Source organism: Phalaenopsis equestris, unplaced genomic scaffold, assembly GCF_001263595.1.
Source record: "Phalaenopsis equestris unplaced genomic scaffold, ASM126359v1 Scaffold000107, whole genome shotgun sequence".
Taxonomy (NCBI): domain Eukaryota; kingdom Viridiplantae; phylum Streptophyta; class Magnoliopsida; order Asparagales; family Orchidaceae; genus Phalaenopsis; species Phalaenopsis equestris.
This window is the reverse complement of record NW_018164549.1, coordinates 1,490,548-1,507,035: the sequence shown is the minus strand read 5'-3', so window position 1 is coordinate 1,507,035 and position 16,488 is coordinate 1,490,548. Positions and strand designations below refer to the sequence as shown.

The 16,488-nt window shown below is 35.9% G+C and overlaps 1 protein-coding gene across 1 annotated transcript; it reads left to right on the top strand.

The window, feature by feature from the left end:
- The first annotated feature begins 15,343 nt into the window (after window positions 1–15,343).
- On the top strand, window positions 15,344–16,488 carry LOC110020823 (zinc finger protein ZAT5-like). The gene has a single exon (XM_020719079.1). It carries the CDS (start codon window positions 15,539–15,541, stop codon window positions 16,262–16,264), a length of 726 nt encoding a protein of 241 aa, XP_020574738.1. The 5' UTR covers window positions 15,344–15,538; the 3' UTR covers window positions 16,265–16,488.

Genomic DNA, 16,488 nt, shown 5'->3' with positions numbered 1-16,488 from the left:
AAATGATGTGCTAATCAGAGCCCTCGGGGACAAGACAGTGAAAGCTCGGAAGGGACAATAAATGAAGATAAAATTGGTGAAGAAGAAACATGTCGATGAAACGAGCAAAATGAAGGCAGTGAATAGCATAAAAATTTATGATTAGGACAATCAAATAGGATCCTTTGATTCACTTGTTTGGTCACAACAAGAGAAATTTTGGGGGCAAGACAAAGGGAGTGGCCGATGATCCAACAGGTACAATCAAGGTGCCCATCTGATCTACTTCCGAGTAGTTGAACCCTTTAGCTGCTGCATTCAACCAGAAGACCAGCATTGGCCTTCCACTGAAACCACCGGGGAATGAGCCTCTTCCTTCGATAGAAAGACAACTGAAAAATTATGAGGGTGAGACGTCTTTTACCACGTCCGAGTGGAAATCAAATTGCTGGTACGGGATTCTTGCTTAGTTAATATATGAGTTGTTTCCGTTTATGATGCTTTTTGATGTAGATGTAAAGATCCTGACGATTGACTCTCTTTCGTCAGATCTCGATGATGATTCTGCTGGGGATGTTGTAGCTGTGGAAAAGTTGCCAACCGGAGGTGACAAACTTCATCATGACGAACAAGGGACGGACCACCAAGCTAATATAGATGAAGACAACAAAGAGGAAGGTGATAAAACTTGAATATCTTCCGATTCCTTGGCGCACCACCTTAGTGAGATGGAGAAACATTTTTCTTGAGCCATGGGGCATTCTCAAGGAGATGATGTTTGAAGGTGGTAGATATGCATGGAGAGGGAGGACCAAATGGAAGGGGACGTTACTGCCATGTGGGGAGTTTGTGGCTCTTTGGGGAGGAAGCGACTCTCATATGCAAGTAGATGATGCACCTCCACTCGAAACTGATGGCGATTCATGAAGCTTCCTCCATGTCTTGGGCTCAAGCAAAGGTTGGGCGAGCTTTTAGGTTAGCAAGTGAGGACTTCTATACAAGAGGTTGTTTCATCGAGGGTTTGTCTGCTGAAAGCTCGAATAATATTCTTGTAAAGTTGTTTCTCTAGGATTAGCCATTTGAGAGATTTTTCTTTTTCGTGTAGTTTGCATCGTAAATAAATAAAATAATATTTGATTTCAAATTTTATTTAGTGCTTTACCTTGAATATTGTGTTGATTTTAGTGTCCCATCATCACGTTCCATGTCAGTGGCGTTTCACATTCTCCTTCTCTATATAAATAGGTTTCCGTACTCAGCCCGACCCTTTCTCCTCCTTTCCTTTCTTCTTTCAGCTTGTTGCCGCTTCTATTCCAACTTCATGTTGGCAGGAAATTCTCGTTATAAACTTTTGGATCGATCGACACTCTTAAACCTTCCACTTTGTCTGCGGTGGAGGAGAAGGAACCCGAAGATTATTATGTCCTCAGTTCCACTATCCGACTTCGACCAGCAACAAGCCACGAGCAGATTACATACTGGTTAGGTGCCAACCTGGCTTCTACAAAGACTAGTTTAAACAAGGTCTTCAGCATTTATTGTCAGTTAATCGTTAATTGATATAGGGTTATCCTAGCGCAAGTTCTCACAAATTTTGTGGTTATGATTATGACCTTCATCATTTCCTGTCAACGGATAAAAATTCTATGGTCGATCAAGCAATTCAACCACTTCTTCCTGTTAGAGATCGATCGGGATGGCTATGTACAATTCGTTGCGAGTCACGAGGTTCATCTGCTGTGCCTTAAGAATAAGATCAATGCAGAGATGCACTAGTAATATTTAATAAATTTAAGAAATTGAAAAGCTCAAATATTAAAACAAATATACTTACCGAGATAAAATATATTTCAAAAGAAATAAGCTGATACCAAATACTTACTTCTATAATGAGCCCTCATTAGCCCGACCTACATTATGCCTGAAAGGAAAAGGATATAAGATGTATTTATATCTTTTAGCTGCACGCTTACGTCAGTTGGGGATTTCAGTGTACCTTTGTTTAGACAAGCAACATTAGACACAAGGGAGGCAGTGGAGCTCAAAGTGTCCAATGAATGGAAACTGGGAAAGAATCATGTGTTAATATTAAAATCTGTAATATATTACTATTTAATAAATTATAAATAAGTTATATGAAAGTAAAATTTAATTAAATATTATACAAGGTATCTTCAAACTTAATATCAAGACTTTAACCAATTAGTTGTTGAACAACATTCAAGGTTCTTCGTAGACATAAATAAATAAATTGAATGGTGTCCAACCTTGGTTTACTTAGCTATTTAGGTTTTGGGAAGTCCAAATTTATTTGATAACTAAGTTAAGCGAGCAAATAAGTATTATTGGAATCGAGCTTAAGGTATACACCAAGTGCATTGGTTCACTTACAACCCTACTTATCATGCTTGACTCTAAAATTGATGTATTATAACTCTAGTATATTTAAATGATATGAAGTTAGTTTATTTCAATTTGTAGACAAAACAAAAATAAATGTAGACATTTATTATTTAATCATTGTTGCATCATATTTTTTTTCATGAAATCACACCCAAAGAATAGAACTATAAGAAAAGCAAGAGATAAAGAGTGTCGAATATGAGATAAAATAGAAGAGATGAGAACTATTCAAACTTTAAGAGAGTTCTATTTTCATGCAAAAGGAGAGGTCCGACTTACATTTAATTCCTCCTTTTTATAGAAGTATTTTCACTATATAAAAAAGCATAGGGTATAATTATGTCCAGATTTCTATCCATCTCTAGTTCTTTATCTAGTCACATTATCATTTATATCTATAGCTTTCCTGGGAATTTCCTCACCCAGCCTTTGAGTCATTGGGTGAATGGGTTGCAACTCAAGGGTATCCATCCGTGCATGTTCCTTCATTTATAAGAACAATCATTTCGTCATTTGCTTTCTACTTGGTCGTACTCGACCATTCGTACTTGATCATCAATGTTTGGTTGCTCACCCTCGAATAGAGTGTGTTTGAGTACGTGTTGTTGGGTTAGATTGTTTTTGTCATTCTTGTTCAAACTAGATCTTTTTGCAGGCATAAATCTGGAAGGAGGTCTATTTAAACAAATCTCTATTTCTGATGAGAAGCACCAATCGCCTTTGGTTATCACCATGATAAAATAATAAAAGGGAATATGTATACATAAAACTCTTAAAGCTAACCTAGTTGTATATTAACACTTAATATTATCATATGTTTCCACTTACTTTGTCGACGACCTAGTTTCTCTACTTCCGTAAAATCCTTTGGTGATAGAGAAAGAGGAGAGGAAATTGTGTCAAGGACTTCTCTAGTAAAAGGAATTAATGGAGTAAGTGGCTTACGAATGTCAAGAAAATCCTAGATGACAATGACAAAATAAGAAAAATACAACAGGATCTTATTAGAGAAGGGCATGAACAGAACAAGCGACGTGTGAATCTTGAGGAACATGAAGTACAATTGTTGTGTTGGATCCCACTAGCTTAGTGAATCAACAAGACCAAAGGCTTGCATATCAATAGAGAGATAAAAGACATGTTTAGAAAGATGACATTTTGTGTTTGTTGTAGAACAAGCGACGTGTGAATCTTGAGGAACATGAAGTACAATTGCTGTGATGGATCTCACTAGCGCAATGAATCAACAAGACCAAAGGCTTCCATATTAATAGAGAGATAAAAGACAGGTTTAGAAAGATGACATTTTATGTTTGTTATAGCGTTAGATAATCCAAACAATCAAATTAACATGAACCTCGATGTAATATTTAAGTACTACAATCTTGAAAATAAAATTCAATATCATGTAAACTTTGATTGCAATAAATTTAATGTCAAAATGAATGTTTTGATGATACAAGTTCAAAGACACCAAAAATTTGGTGATCCAATTTCAAATGAGCTTAAATCAAACACTTAATATTAGGTTGAAAATTTTATGATATTAATTGAGGACCAAACGGTTTATGAATCATATAAGCTTATAATCAATGAGCATTTCAATAAGAGAAATACAATGTACCCATGATCACTCAATTTTATTATTATCAAAATATTTAAATGATCAAAAAACAATTGATAATTAAGAGAATTAATGTTGATCGTTCAATTGAATGGTTGGAGATTATGATAAAAAATAATCAACAATAATATTCCATAAAACAATAAATAGACTCATATTCTTCACTTAAAGGTGGTTAGGACATTGAACTAATTTCAAAAAGAGCTTAGATATTTGAAGAGCTCAAGACCCTTATCTAACCCTGGACATTAATGATCATCATTATCAACCATCATTCTTCGATTGCCTGTGTCTGACTATCACCATCTATTATCGACTAATCATCATTATATACCTATCATTATTTGACCATAATCATTTGACGACCATCACTCAATTATTAACTCTTGATCGCCATCATCACCTTCTCCTATTCCAATTGCAATCCTTATTGTAGATTTATAAAATCAAATTACTGTTTTCATCTTTATTATTTCACAGAAAAAATAACTTTTGCTATCTTACTTACATAGTAGATCAATTTAATGGACTCATTGGCTATACTTCATAGTGTTTTTCTTTTTTGGGTTCTCAATTTAAAAAAAAGCTCAACATTTTCTATCACAATCTTCTTTATCCTTGCGAGACAAAAAAACTCTCAACTCTACCACTACAAATTTCTATCATGCAATCATAATTACATATTAAGACATTTATACATAATAATCAGAAAAATTTTCATGGCCAAGTGAAATAAAATATTCTATAATTTGTGCGTTTATATCTATATATACATACACGTCAATTTTTTAAATTCACATTTTGCACTCAATTTAATTCATAGGTATTCAAGATTCACACATCACATAATTCACAACGCATCGGTTAGATGCATGTTCCCGGTTCTCATAAACAATGTTCAATTGAATAAACGAGGAGTCCAAACTGAGCCAAACCCTCGAATCCAGTTCCATATGGTTCCCACTTCTCAATCAAGATACGTCCAACCCTACTATTATGTTCATTGAACTCGTAAACTCACATCATATCAAAATAATTACGAAGACAAAATGGTTAAAGTACGCAACGACATAGATCCTTGATATCTTCTACAAATAAATTAAAGAACTTCCACTTAGACAGTGTTTGATAGCCTCACTTGAAAAGGATTTTGTTAGGTATGACTCATATACCATATAAGGGACAGATCCTGGAGCGGAGCAGAAGCATCTTTCCAATTGGCCAGAGTTTTTTGTTATGTAGGTTGGGAGTGTAGGGACAACGCCCCCGCGATATGGTACATGGGTAATTTTGTAATTACATATTGTACTACAGACTTATATATATATATATATATATATATATACTTGTTTGTAACCCTAGGTATTGTATTCTGTACTCATTTTTTAATTGAAGGAAAAATCGCCGACTGCTCCCGAGGGTGTAGGCATCTTTGCCGAACCTCGTTAAATCTCTATGATTGTTTTCTAGATTTGTGTCGATTTATGTTTCTCTTTGCCCTAATTTCTCAATAAGTGGTATCAGTGACATGTTCTAGGGCAAAGATTCACAAGAAAAATTTCGGTGATTTGTTTTGGCTAGGGCTTCGATGGTTTGGCATAGGAAGGTCGAATCTGCGAATTCGGCGGATAGCTTGGCGCGGGAAGACGAAGTTCGGCCATTTGCTTCGCTAGGGCTTCCACGAATCGCGGCTGATTCGCGACAAGGCGGCTTCAAGCTTCATCGACCAGAACTCCAGCTTCGGTGTTCGTGAATCCCAGGAGAAGGGTTCACGATCGCGGGACGGGAGAAACAGTTTCGCGATAGAAGGAAAGCTTCGGCCTTGACAGGTTGAAACCCATGGTCTAAGCAGGCTAGAGTTTATGAAGGAAGCTTCAACGAATCAACACGAGGAAGACGAGGGCTTTAGATGGAGGCGTTGTTTTTGTTCAACCATTTTGATTCGACGCAGGCAGTGGAATTGTGACAGGCTTGCGAGAATTAGTTTGGTGAATCTAGGAATTTTGGCTTAAGGATTTGTTCAAAGGAATTTGGGTGAGCAATTCAACAACCAAGACAGAGAAATTCGCAGGAGAAGTTTGTGGCATGATTAATTTCAAATGACAATTTCTAGTGCAAAATTCGAAGTGGTGAAATTTGATGGAACTGGAAACATTGGATTATGACAAACTAGGATGAAAGATTTTGGCACAACAATGAATTTTGAAGGCTTTGCAAGCACCAAAACCATATACCATGGAGGATGAATATTGAGAAGAATTAGAACAACGAGCGACAACAACCATATGGTTATGCTTAGCATACGAGGTTATGTATCACGTAATGAATCTAAATTCTCCAGGAGAGGTATAAAAGAAATTGGAAACTCAGTTTATATCTAAATATCTGATGAAAAAATTATATCTGAAACAAAAGTTGTATGGGCTGAAGATGCAAGAAGGTTCTAATCTGGCGCAACATGTGAATGACTTCAATCAAATAATCACAGATTTATCATGACTCGATGTGAGTATTGATGATGAAGACTGAACAATGATTCTATTGTGTTCATTACCTCCTTCTTTTGAACACCTGGTGACTAATCTTACTTATTGGAAATAAACTATCAAAGTTGATGAGATTACTGTAACATTGTTGGCTTACAACCAGCGGAAGCAGAATACAGGGGAAAAATCTCATGGTGATAATTTATATTTCAAGGGTAATCATGATCGTGGAAGAAAAAAAAGAGAAAGAGAGTTTTGGAAGGCAAAATTTCAAATCAAAGTCTAAAAGCAAAAAAAAAATAATTCATTGCTACAAGTGCAAGGAGTCGGGTCATATGAAAAGAGATTGTCCAAAGCTCAAGAAACAGACTGAGGAGAAACGACAGACTGAGGAGAGGAGAAACGTGATGCATCATCCAAGTCTGTAAATGTAGTGTAGAGTGACAATTCATATTGCAGTGATGGTGATATGCTTTCAGTTTCATCAACTCAATGCATAGATGGATGAATTCTTAATTCAGGATGCTCTTATCACATAACACCTAACATGGAGTGGTTTACTTCATACATGTTAACTAATTCTAGCTCAGTCTATTTAGGTGATGATGAATGTTGTAATGTTGTTGGTATTGGTGAAGTCAAAATTAAGATGTACGATGACACTGTTAAAACATTATGTGATGTCAGACATATTCTAGATTTGAAGAAGAATTTGATTTCCTTTGGCACTCTACATAGAAATAATTTCATTCCTAAGGCAGATGAAGATAGAGAAACCATTAAAATTGTTAAGGGAACACTGACTGTGATGAGAAGAATGTTAACTGCAGGTAATATCTGCAAGCTATTGAGGAGTACAGCTGCAGGCGGAGTTCATTCTGTTTTGTCAGATGATGATAATACAAAGCTATGACTTATGCGTCTGGGTCATCTTAATGAACATGGGATGGTTGAATTGCATAAAAGAAAGTTGTTTCACAGTTTTAAAAGTTGCAAGCTCGATTTTTGTTAGTTTTGTATTCTTAGAAAATAAACTAGAGTTAAGTTCATGACTGGAAAGCACAAAACTGAAGCGATTCTTGATTATGTGCATTCTAATGTATGTGGCCTACTAGGGAATCGCCATTGGGAGGATCTCTGTATTATGTTACATTTATTGATGATTTCTCCAGAAATTTTTGGGTGTATTTCTTGAAGTAGAAATTTGATATTTTCTTCAAATTCAAGTTGTGAAAAGTTGAGGTGGAGAACCAGACTGACAGAAAGATCAAGTATTTGAGATCTGATAATGACACGGAGTACACATATTTGCAGTTTCAGATGTTCTGTGAGGAGCATGATATTCAGAGGCATTTTTTAGTGTGCAAGACACCACAACAAAATTGTGTTGCAAAAAGGATGAACAGGTCCTTAACTGAAAGGGCAAGATGATTGAGATTGAATGCAGGACTTCTTAAAAGCTTCTGGGCAGAGACTATGAAGATGACATATTATCTCATCAATAGATCACCTCAGACATCATTGGATGACAAAGTTACAGAAGAGGTATGGACAGGTAATCCAGTTAATTTTGATCACTTACAAATTTTTGATTTCTTCCTTATGTGCATGTACCTGAAGATGAAAGATCAAAACTTGATTCAAAATCCAAGAAGTGCATCTTTCTGGGCTACAAGAAAGGTGTGAAAGGATACAAGTTTTGAGATTCGATTGTAAAGAAGATGATAATTAGGAGAGATGCAATTTTTTATGAGCTGTTCATGTTGCAGCAACATTAAGACAAGGTGTCAGAAAATAGTTCTAGTTCAAATACAGTGCAGATGGATTTAGAACAACATCCAGAAATAATTGAGAGAGTTGAAGGTTCAAATCCAACACTTGGTGATTTTAATACAGATAATTTGCAGAATTACAATCTTTCAAGAGACAGATAGAGACACACCGATATAAGGCTTCATAGTAGATTGAGTTATGAAGACTTGGTCTCTTGTGCGCTTCTCATCAGTAGCGATGATTCAACCACTTTTCAAGCTGCTATCACCAGCCAGAAGTTAGAGAAATGAATGGGTTCAATGGTTGAGGAGATGGAGTCTTTGCAAAAAATCACACATGAGAGCTAGTTCAGCTTCTTGAGGAAAAGAAGGTCACTGGGTGTGATCCCCGATAATTTGTTATGTGCACAGTATAACAATATCTTTGATAATATTTTTCACTTATGTTTCTTTACTTTGCAACATAACCAAAAATTTGATCCTGGAGAAAATTAGAATTTCACTTTTTAATTTATATATATATATATATATATATATATATTGGGATACTTTGCAAGTATACGTATTGTTATCAAGTAATAATAGACTTTTTGATTTAGCCTGAATATCAAACCCACAGGAAAAATATGTAATATGCACAAACTTTCTATTTTTAAAAAGATAATTACCTAAACTATATATATTTTCTCAATAAGTAAAATTCAATTCTTTTTGGTATTTTTGATATTTTGTCAAAACAATAAAACTTCTAAAGATAGCTTGAGTTTATGTAAGAGAAAAGTACTTGATATGAAAATATATTTATTCTTATCATGAATCCGTAATAAATATAGAAATTTTGTTGTGAAAGTATGCAAATTGTGTTATATCAAATAGGAGCAATAATATTCTTTACTCTTACTGGAGATGCTATAAAGAACATTGACAGATGCTATAAAGAACATTTAAAGAACATTGACTAATTTAAAGTTTGAATAATTCTGAAGAGCGGCTAGAGTTCCCTCAATTCCCTTCACCAGGGGGCTAACATCTCGTATCAGAACCTAAAACAATAAACCAAGTTGGGGGCTTTCACCTGTTACTTTAAAGTCCTCTAACTCTACATCCATCAATGAATATTTTCCTATTTAATTGTACTCAATCATATGAACTACATTCTCATTCATACAACCTCATGTGATTCTTTCCAATTATTAACTGAGATAATATCAGCCCGGTTCTTACATATTCTCGCAACAAGTTTTAACATCTCGATTGACCAAATCAAGAAGTAAATGAAGTGCATGGATTTAAATCATCACAACTTCTTCCATCAATAAAAATCAATAGTCTCCACAACTTCCATCCAAAACTTAATTACTTATCATTTTAAGAAGAAAGATAAGGAAAACTAATTAGAATCCATGGAGAAAATGAAACCACACTTTAGTTTAAAAGAAGAAATCTTTGTCAAACCAACAACAAGTCTCAATTAAAACCAAAAGTAGTCTAAAATAAAAAGATAAAAACTTATCTCAAGTCCTCCACCAAACTCTTGAAGTTCCTTTGAATCTCTTATCTTTTACAATTTACAACACTCTTGATCCTCAAAATAAAACTAAAAACAAAAGGATAAAATAAATTTATGGTGCCTGAAAATATCTCCAAAACTCTCTCAAAAACTCCCTCTTTCCAACACTTTTCAGAAATTTCAAGCACACCTCAAAAAGTCCTAATTCCTTCTTTTATAAATCTCCAAGAGATGTCTTGAAAACTCTTCAAAATGTGTCCCAATTCGATGTATTCTCAAAAGGATGCCTCCTTTCATAAGTCCTTTTATCATAATTTCATTTTTAGTGGTAATAACCACCATCTTTAGCCAATAGACGCCTCAAATGTCCCTTTAAATTTCAGTAAAATGAAATAAATCGTCACATAACTACCTCTGGAGCTTAAGCGCGGGGTCTCTGGTGCTTATGCGCGACCTTCTCTGTTTCATCGGTGCTTAAGCGTTGAATCTGGCGCTTAGGCGTCAAAACACTTTAGCACAATTTTCACATTTTTGCTCCAAATTTGATCATTTTTCACTCATTTTAGCATTTTTCACCTTTTTACTTGTACCTGAAAGAAAAACACACAAATACCTTCCATTAAAGATCAATATCTAAAAAATAGGTATAAAATGTGTCTAAAAACTTTATATATTTTAGGTGCATAAAGGTGCAAGTGGGTTTACAAAAAGAAATCAACAGTACCAAAAAAGAAGAGGAAAAGTTCAAGGCTGGAATTGGTAGCAAAGGATTTTTCACAACAGAAAGTGATAGATTATGATGAAATTATTTCTCCAGTGGTCAGACATACTTCAATCAGGGTAGAGCTTGCATTAGTAGCTATTTGGGATTTGCATCTGGAGCAAATGACTGTTAAAAATGCATTCTTGTAAGGTGATTTAGATGAGCAGATTTACATGGAGCAGCCATAAGGGTTCACTCAATCTGAATAAGACCATCTGATTTGCAGATTAAGGAAATTGTTGTATGGGTTAAAACAATCTCCAAGACAATGGTATAAGTGGTTCGACTCCTACATGATTCAGATTGGCTACAAGAGATGTGAGTATGATTGTTGTGTCCATGAGCCTTGATGATGGTTCTATTATTTTTCTGTTACTGTATGTTGATGATTTACTGATTGCTGTAAAGAATATGCATGATGACTTTGGTTTGAAAGCTTTATTGAGCTAGGAATTTGACATGAAAGACTTGGGTCCTACAAAGAAGATACTTAGAAAGAAGATTCATCGAGGTAGAAGCTCAAGACGATTATGTTTATCTCAATGAGGCTATGTTAAGAAAGTGCTGGACATGTTTGAGATGAGCAAAGCAAAGTCTGTGAGCACTACATTGGCAAATCATTTTGTGATTTCTTCATAACAGTGTCCTAAGACAGATACAAAAATCGAAGACTTAGCAAAGGTTCCAAATGCCAGTGCAGTTGGTTGCTTGATGTATGCAATGGTATGTACTCGCCTTGATTTGACTCATGTTGTTAATCATGTCTGCAAATACATGTCTAAACCATGAAGACAACATTGGGAAGCAGTCAAATAAATTTTTAGGTGTCTAAAGGGTACTGTAGAACATGTAATTATTTTTGGCAGTCAGCAGAATAATCCTTCAGTTATGGGGTACGTTAATTCAGACATGTAGGTGATCTGGATGACATAATGTTTACAACTAGGTATGTGTTTACTCTTGGTGGAGGGTCTATAAGTTGAAAATCAACAATTCAGTTTATTGTGGCATTATCTACAATTGAAGCTGAGTACATGACAGTAGATGAAGCTGCTAAAGAATCCTTATGATTTACTGGGGTAGTAAAGGAACTGAGTGTTGAGCAAGGTGGAGTTCAGTTGCATTGTGATAGTCAAAAGTGTTATTTATTTGGCTAAGAACCATGTGTATCATGCGAGAACTAAGCATATTGATGTCAAGTATCATAAGATCAAAGAATTGATTACTTCTAGTGAGATACTGTTGCAAAAGGTTCATACTGATGAAAATGCAGCTGATATGTTGACTAAGCCAGTTACTATCAACAAGTTCTTGCATTGCTTTGACTTTTTGAATGTTTGCAGTTGCTAGACAGCATGATAACCCAACCCACTTCGGTGCATGTGAGAAACTTCAAGGTATTTTCTTTTTCCTAAGGGGTTGGATATTCGCCAATGTGGAGATTTATTAGGTATGGCTGATACAGCACAAGGGACAAATCCTGGAGTGAAGCGAAGTGGAGTGGAAGCATCTATCCAATTGGAGGAGTTTTTCGTTATGTGGGTTGAGGGTACAGATGCACGCCTCCGCGATACGGTACAAGGGTAATTTTGTAATTAAATATTGTACTCCAGACCCAAGGAATTGTGTTTTGTACTCTTTTCTGAATTGAAGGAAAAGTCGTCGCTTTGCTCTCGAGGACGTAAGCATCTTTGCCGAACCTCGTTAAATTTTTGTGTTCTTCTTCTGGATTTGCGTTTCTTTGTCCTAAATTTCTCAACAGATTAGTCATGAATTTAGCATAAATTCAACCAAAAATTAAAAAAAAAATTTAAAGAATTGAATTATGAATTTAGAGTAAATCCAACAAACATAAAAAAAAAACAAAAAAAAAAAAAATACAATGCACCGTTAAATCGAAATCACCTTCCGTATTTTTTTCTTGTGTTTCTCGTGTTCCGTTTCTTTTAGGATGTAAATCCGGATTTATCTGATTGTGAGACGGATTTAAGAAATTCTTCCTGTCATCACTATCAGAATGCCGATCTGATTTAAAAAATTTTATAAATCCTTTTTAACATAAATTCCGGCTTTAACTAAACATACCTTAGAAGTAATTCACTACTGAGAGAGCATAGTCTTGAGAGACAGCATAATCTTGAGAAACAGAAAGAATCACCCAAATATGATTATCATTCCCTACTTCAGTAACAGTTGTTAGAAACTACCTCCTCTTTACTCAAAACTTGTATCAATTAGATCTGTTCGGTGGCCCCTATATTTTCTAATTTAATTCACAACATCCTGCTTTGTTGCCATCGTTGCTTGCTTGCTTTCTTGTCCATCTTGATCTAAGCTAATCTCAGCCTGCCTCCGCGAGTCAAATCGAACTTAAAAAACATTGTTTGGCGTGCACTATTGCCATTGTCATTGTGTGGCGTGCACTATGTTATGGCGTACACAATTAAGTTCATCACCCACCATATCTACACCTAACCAAAGTTGATGAACTCTTAACAAAATCCAGATCAAAAGGCCTAACTATTCTATCACTAGAGTAGTGACTCATATTTTTGCTGTCCGAAGCAGAGAGAAACTTGTCTGATTTACTGATTTAAACTCCCAGTATTTTAAATGGAAACTATATTTGCGCAGTTGTGAGCTTTTGTCCAGCCGATTCGGGCCAGATGGCCATGATTTTAGTCCGAGCATCCAATGGCAGAAAAAGAGTTATCAGTGGGAGAAAATATTACATCAGTACTCTGGGCGTAATTTGCGTCCGGAGTCCAATAGTGAGACGTCACGTGTTAAGTGGGCCCACTGCAATACACTGACATTGACTAGTGTTAAAAGTGATGAGACCCATTTGACAAGCGGCGCCTCACTATTGAGTCACTCAATTATGGAGGATTCTAATTCCTAGCTGGCAAATAACATTAAAGTTATCACACCTATTCAAGCACTTCTTGTAGTCATTATTTTCAAAAATTATGCATTATCTTAGTAGTCTTATGGCAAATATTGAAGTATAATTAAACTTAAAATTTGTCGGATAGGAAAAAAAATTAATTCGGTAGTTAATACTATCAACATCTTCTCAATTTTACTTCAAACCTCCTAGATTTAATAAATCAAAATTTATAGGATTCACTAAATCTACCCAAAAACTTCTTAGTAAACTAAATAGACGAAGAACGATATACATGCACATCACTCAATTCTTATCTATTTACATATCTAACACCCAAACTTCAATTTTTAAATATCACCTTATCTATGCCTAAGAAATTGTGATCCACATTTTAAAAGTTAAAATAATGGCATTTTATATAGATATATGTAAATACATAGGAATTGCATGGTATTTATGTAATCAAACGCCCCCATAAATTAAACAAACGCACGGATTCTCAATAATAAATGATGCCACGAAGAAATTCAAGCTTTATGAAGTAGTAATTCACCATATTCTATTGAAAACAAATCAAAAAAGAAAAAAAAAAAATAAAAAACTCAATTTTACGTGGGTCCAGGCTAGCAAACCTACTCTGTTGAGCGATCCCTCACGCAGTTACTCGGTCGACGTCGCTGCCTTCACGTTCTAATTTGACGCCCGCTTTTGAAGGAGATATCATGCCTTTAACGTGGTTCGGGTTTTTGTATTTTTATAATATCTTTTAGGCTAAGCTTGTGATGGGTGGGCCAACTTCAGCCCCACATCTCATTCAAATTGCCCTCTCCTCACTCTTTAATTGCCCGCTCCTCACGCTTTCCGTTTAGCAAAACCTTTGTTGGCCTGCCTATCTTCACTCCAAACTTCTCCAAGGTCCACCGAACTCCACGTGGACACATTGTTTTTTTCATTATTATCCCTCAATTTCTATATTCTTACACATATCCAACACCTAAAATTCATTTTTTTCATACATGCACCTTACCATGCTTGGAAAAGTGCATTTCACGTCTTAAAAGTTAATATAGTGGTCATTTTGATGTGATAAGAATGATTTGAGTTGAATAAATGTGAAAGGTAAAATTTAGGTGGTAGATATGTAAAAATATAAGAATTGGGTGGGATGTACGTAAATGCCCCTTCTTTCTATATCTCTCCCTTGGGGTCTCCTTTTTTAGCATCTGCCAATACGGGTATATTACGGTGGGGCCCACTTGACATGTGATGACTCACTATTGGACTCCAAACGCACTCTCTCCGCTGGAGATTTTTTTTTTTTGTTTAGCATTTCAGTTTCTCTTCTGTCTATATTTAATCAGATGTAGAAAAAGTAAGTAAATTAGAAACATAATTAAGGATGAAAGATAAATTTACTGTTACTGTTCAAAGCAGTGAAGAAATTGATTTGGTTGTGAGAATAGAGAGGATTTTAGGTGGGCTTTTTGTCGAGCAATGCAATGATATTCACTTCTGTCGGTATAAAAATGAAAAATACTTATCAAGCTCATACTAATTTATTTATTTATTTTAAAATATCAGCTTATTTTAAAATGAAATTAAAAAAGAATGAATGACATTCTAATGATTACCTCACTCTACTCCGATATCTTATCGGTCACTTCCAAGCCAAACAAGCCTTGCTGCCTTAGCCCCTTGAAAGCGAATTAGATATTGTCACTATATGTGAGAAGTAAGTGTGGAGAGTATAACATCCATCAAATATTAATTTTTGAAAAGATACTCATTTCACATGCCAAAATAACAAATAGATACCCATAATTTAATATGTACATAATTAAAATGATATGATGTTAGCCCACCAAATTCTCATAAATCAAAATTTTCTTATTAATAAAGTGTGGGTTCTTAAATGTGCTTAACTTGTGGGGGTTGTATAAACATTGCCGTTAAAATATTTATGCTTTGTTTACGCTCAGCCTCGGATTTAATAAGCAAACTCCAACTCATTCATCACTATACTTGCTAACGCTTTCCACCACACTTGCTAATATATACATCGTTCCGATTGCGTTCACTCTCGCTTCCTCTACTTCTTCCCCCTGCACTCCATGGATTCTACAGAAGAAGCCATGGTAAACCCCCACGTCTTGAAGGGAAGAAGAACCAAGCGGCAGAGGCACTTACCGGTGGCCGCTGCTCCGGCCTCTTCATCTTCCTCGGAGGAGGAGGACATGGCCAATTGCCTCATACTCCTCGCTCAAGGCCCGCCGCCGGATTCCGCCATCAAAGAAACCGAAGAAATTGGAGCGGAGAAAAAGCCAAGCAGGGGAGTCACCGGATTTGGCAAAGCAGGATTTTTTTTGCACGAGTGCAGGACGTGCAATAAATGCTTCCCATCCTACCAAGCGCTCGGCGGTCATCGGACAAGCCATAAGAAGCCTAAGCTGACCATCCCGTCGGTGGGGGAAGATCAAACAGGGGAGATCGGAAAGGAGTTGATTCAGTTAAACATCAATTCTTTCTCCAACTCAAAAATTGGAAAGATCGCGAGAGTCCACGAGTGCTTAATATGCGGCTCAGAATTCTCATCCGGACAGGCACTTGGCGGCCACATGCGACGGCACAGACAGACGAGCATGCCGGAAACTGTGGAGGAGAAGAAGGCCGAGAAGAGTAGTATTGTGATGACTTTGGATCTCAATCTCCCTGCTTCCGACGATGATTACTGTTGCAGTGGCGGAGGTGAATTGCCGACATCTTCATCAACCTTCTCGTTTGCGAGCAAGCCGCCGCTCCTGATGTCGACATCGGCTCTTGTTGATTGCTTCTACTGATTAACAATTGGAAGATGCCACTTTTATTTAACTTCTTAATTTTCACAGTGCCATATGAAATTTATAAATTACATGTATTCTCTTATCTTTCACCGATTGTTTATGATTGTTGGAATTTTTTTGGATGATAAGCCGGGGAGATTTTTTAATGGGGATGGTATATAGTGAAAGTTCAAAAATAAAAATTGCTCCTTTTTTATATGATGGTGTATTGATTCTTGTAC

Excerpts from the sequence above, each read along its gene's own strand:
- LOC110020823 (XM_020719079.1), top strand. The coding sequence starts at position 15,539 with ATGGATTCTACAGAAGAAGCCATGGTAAACCCCCACGTCTTGAAGGGA.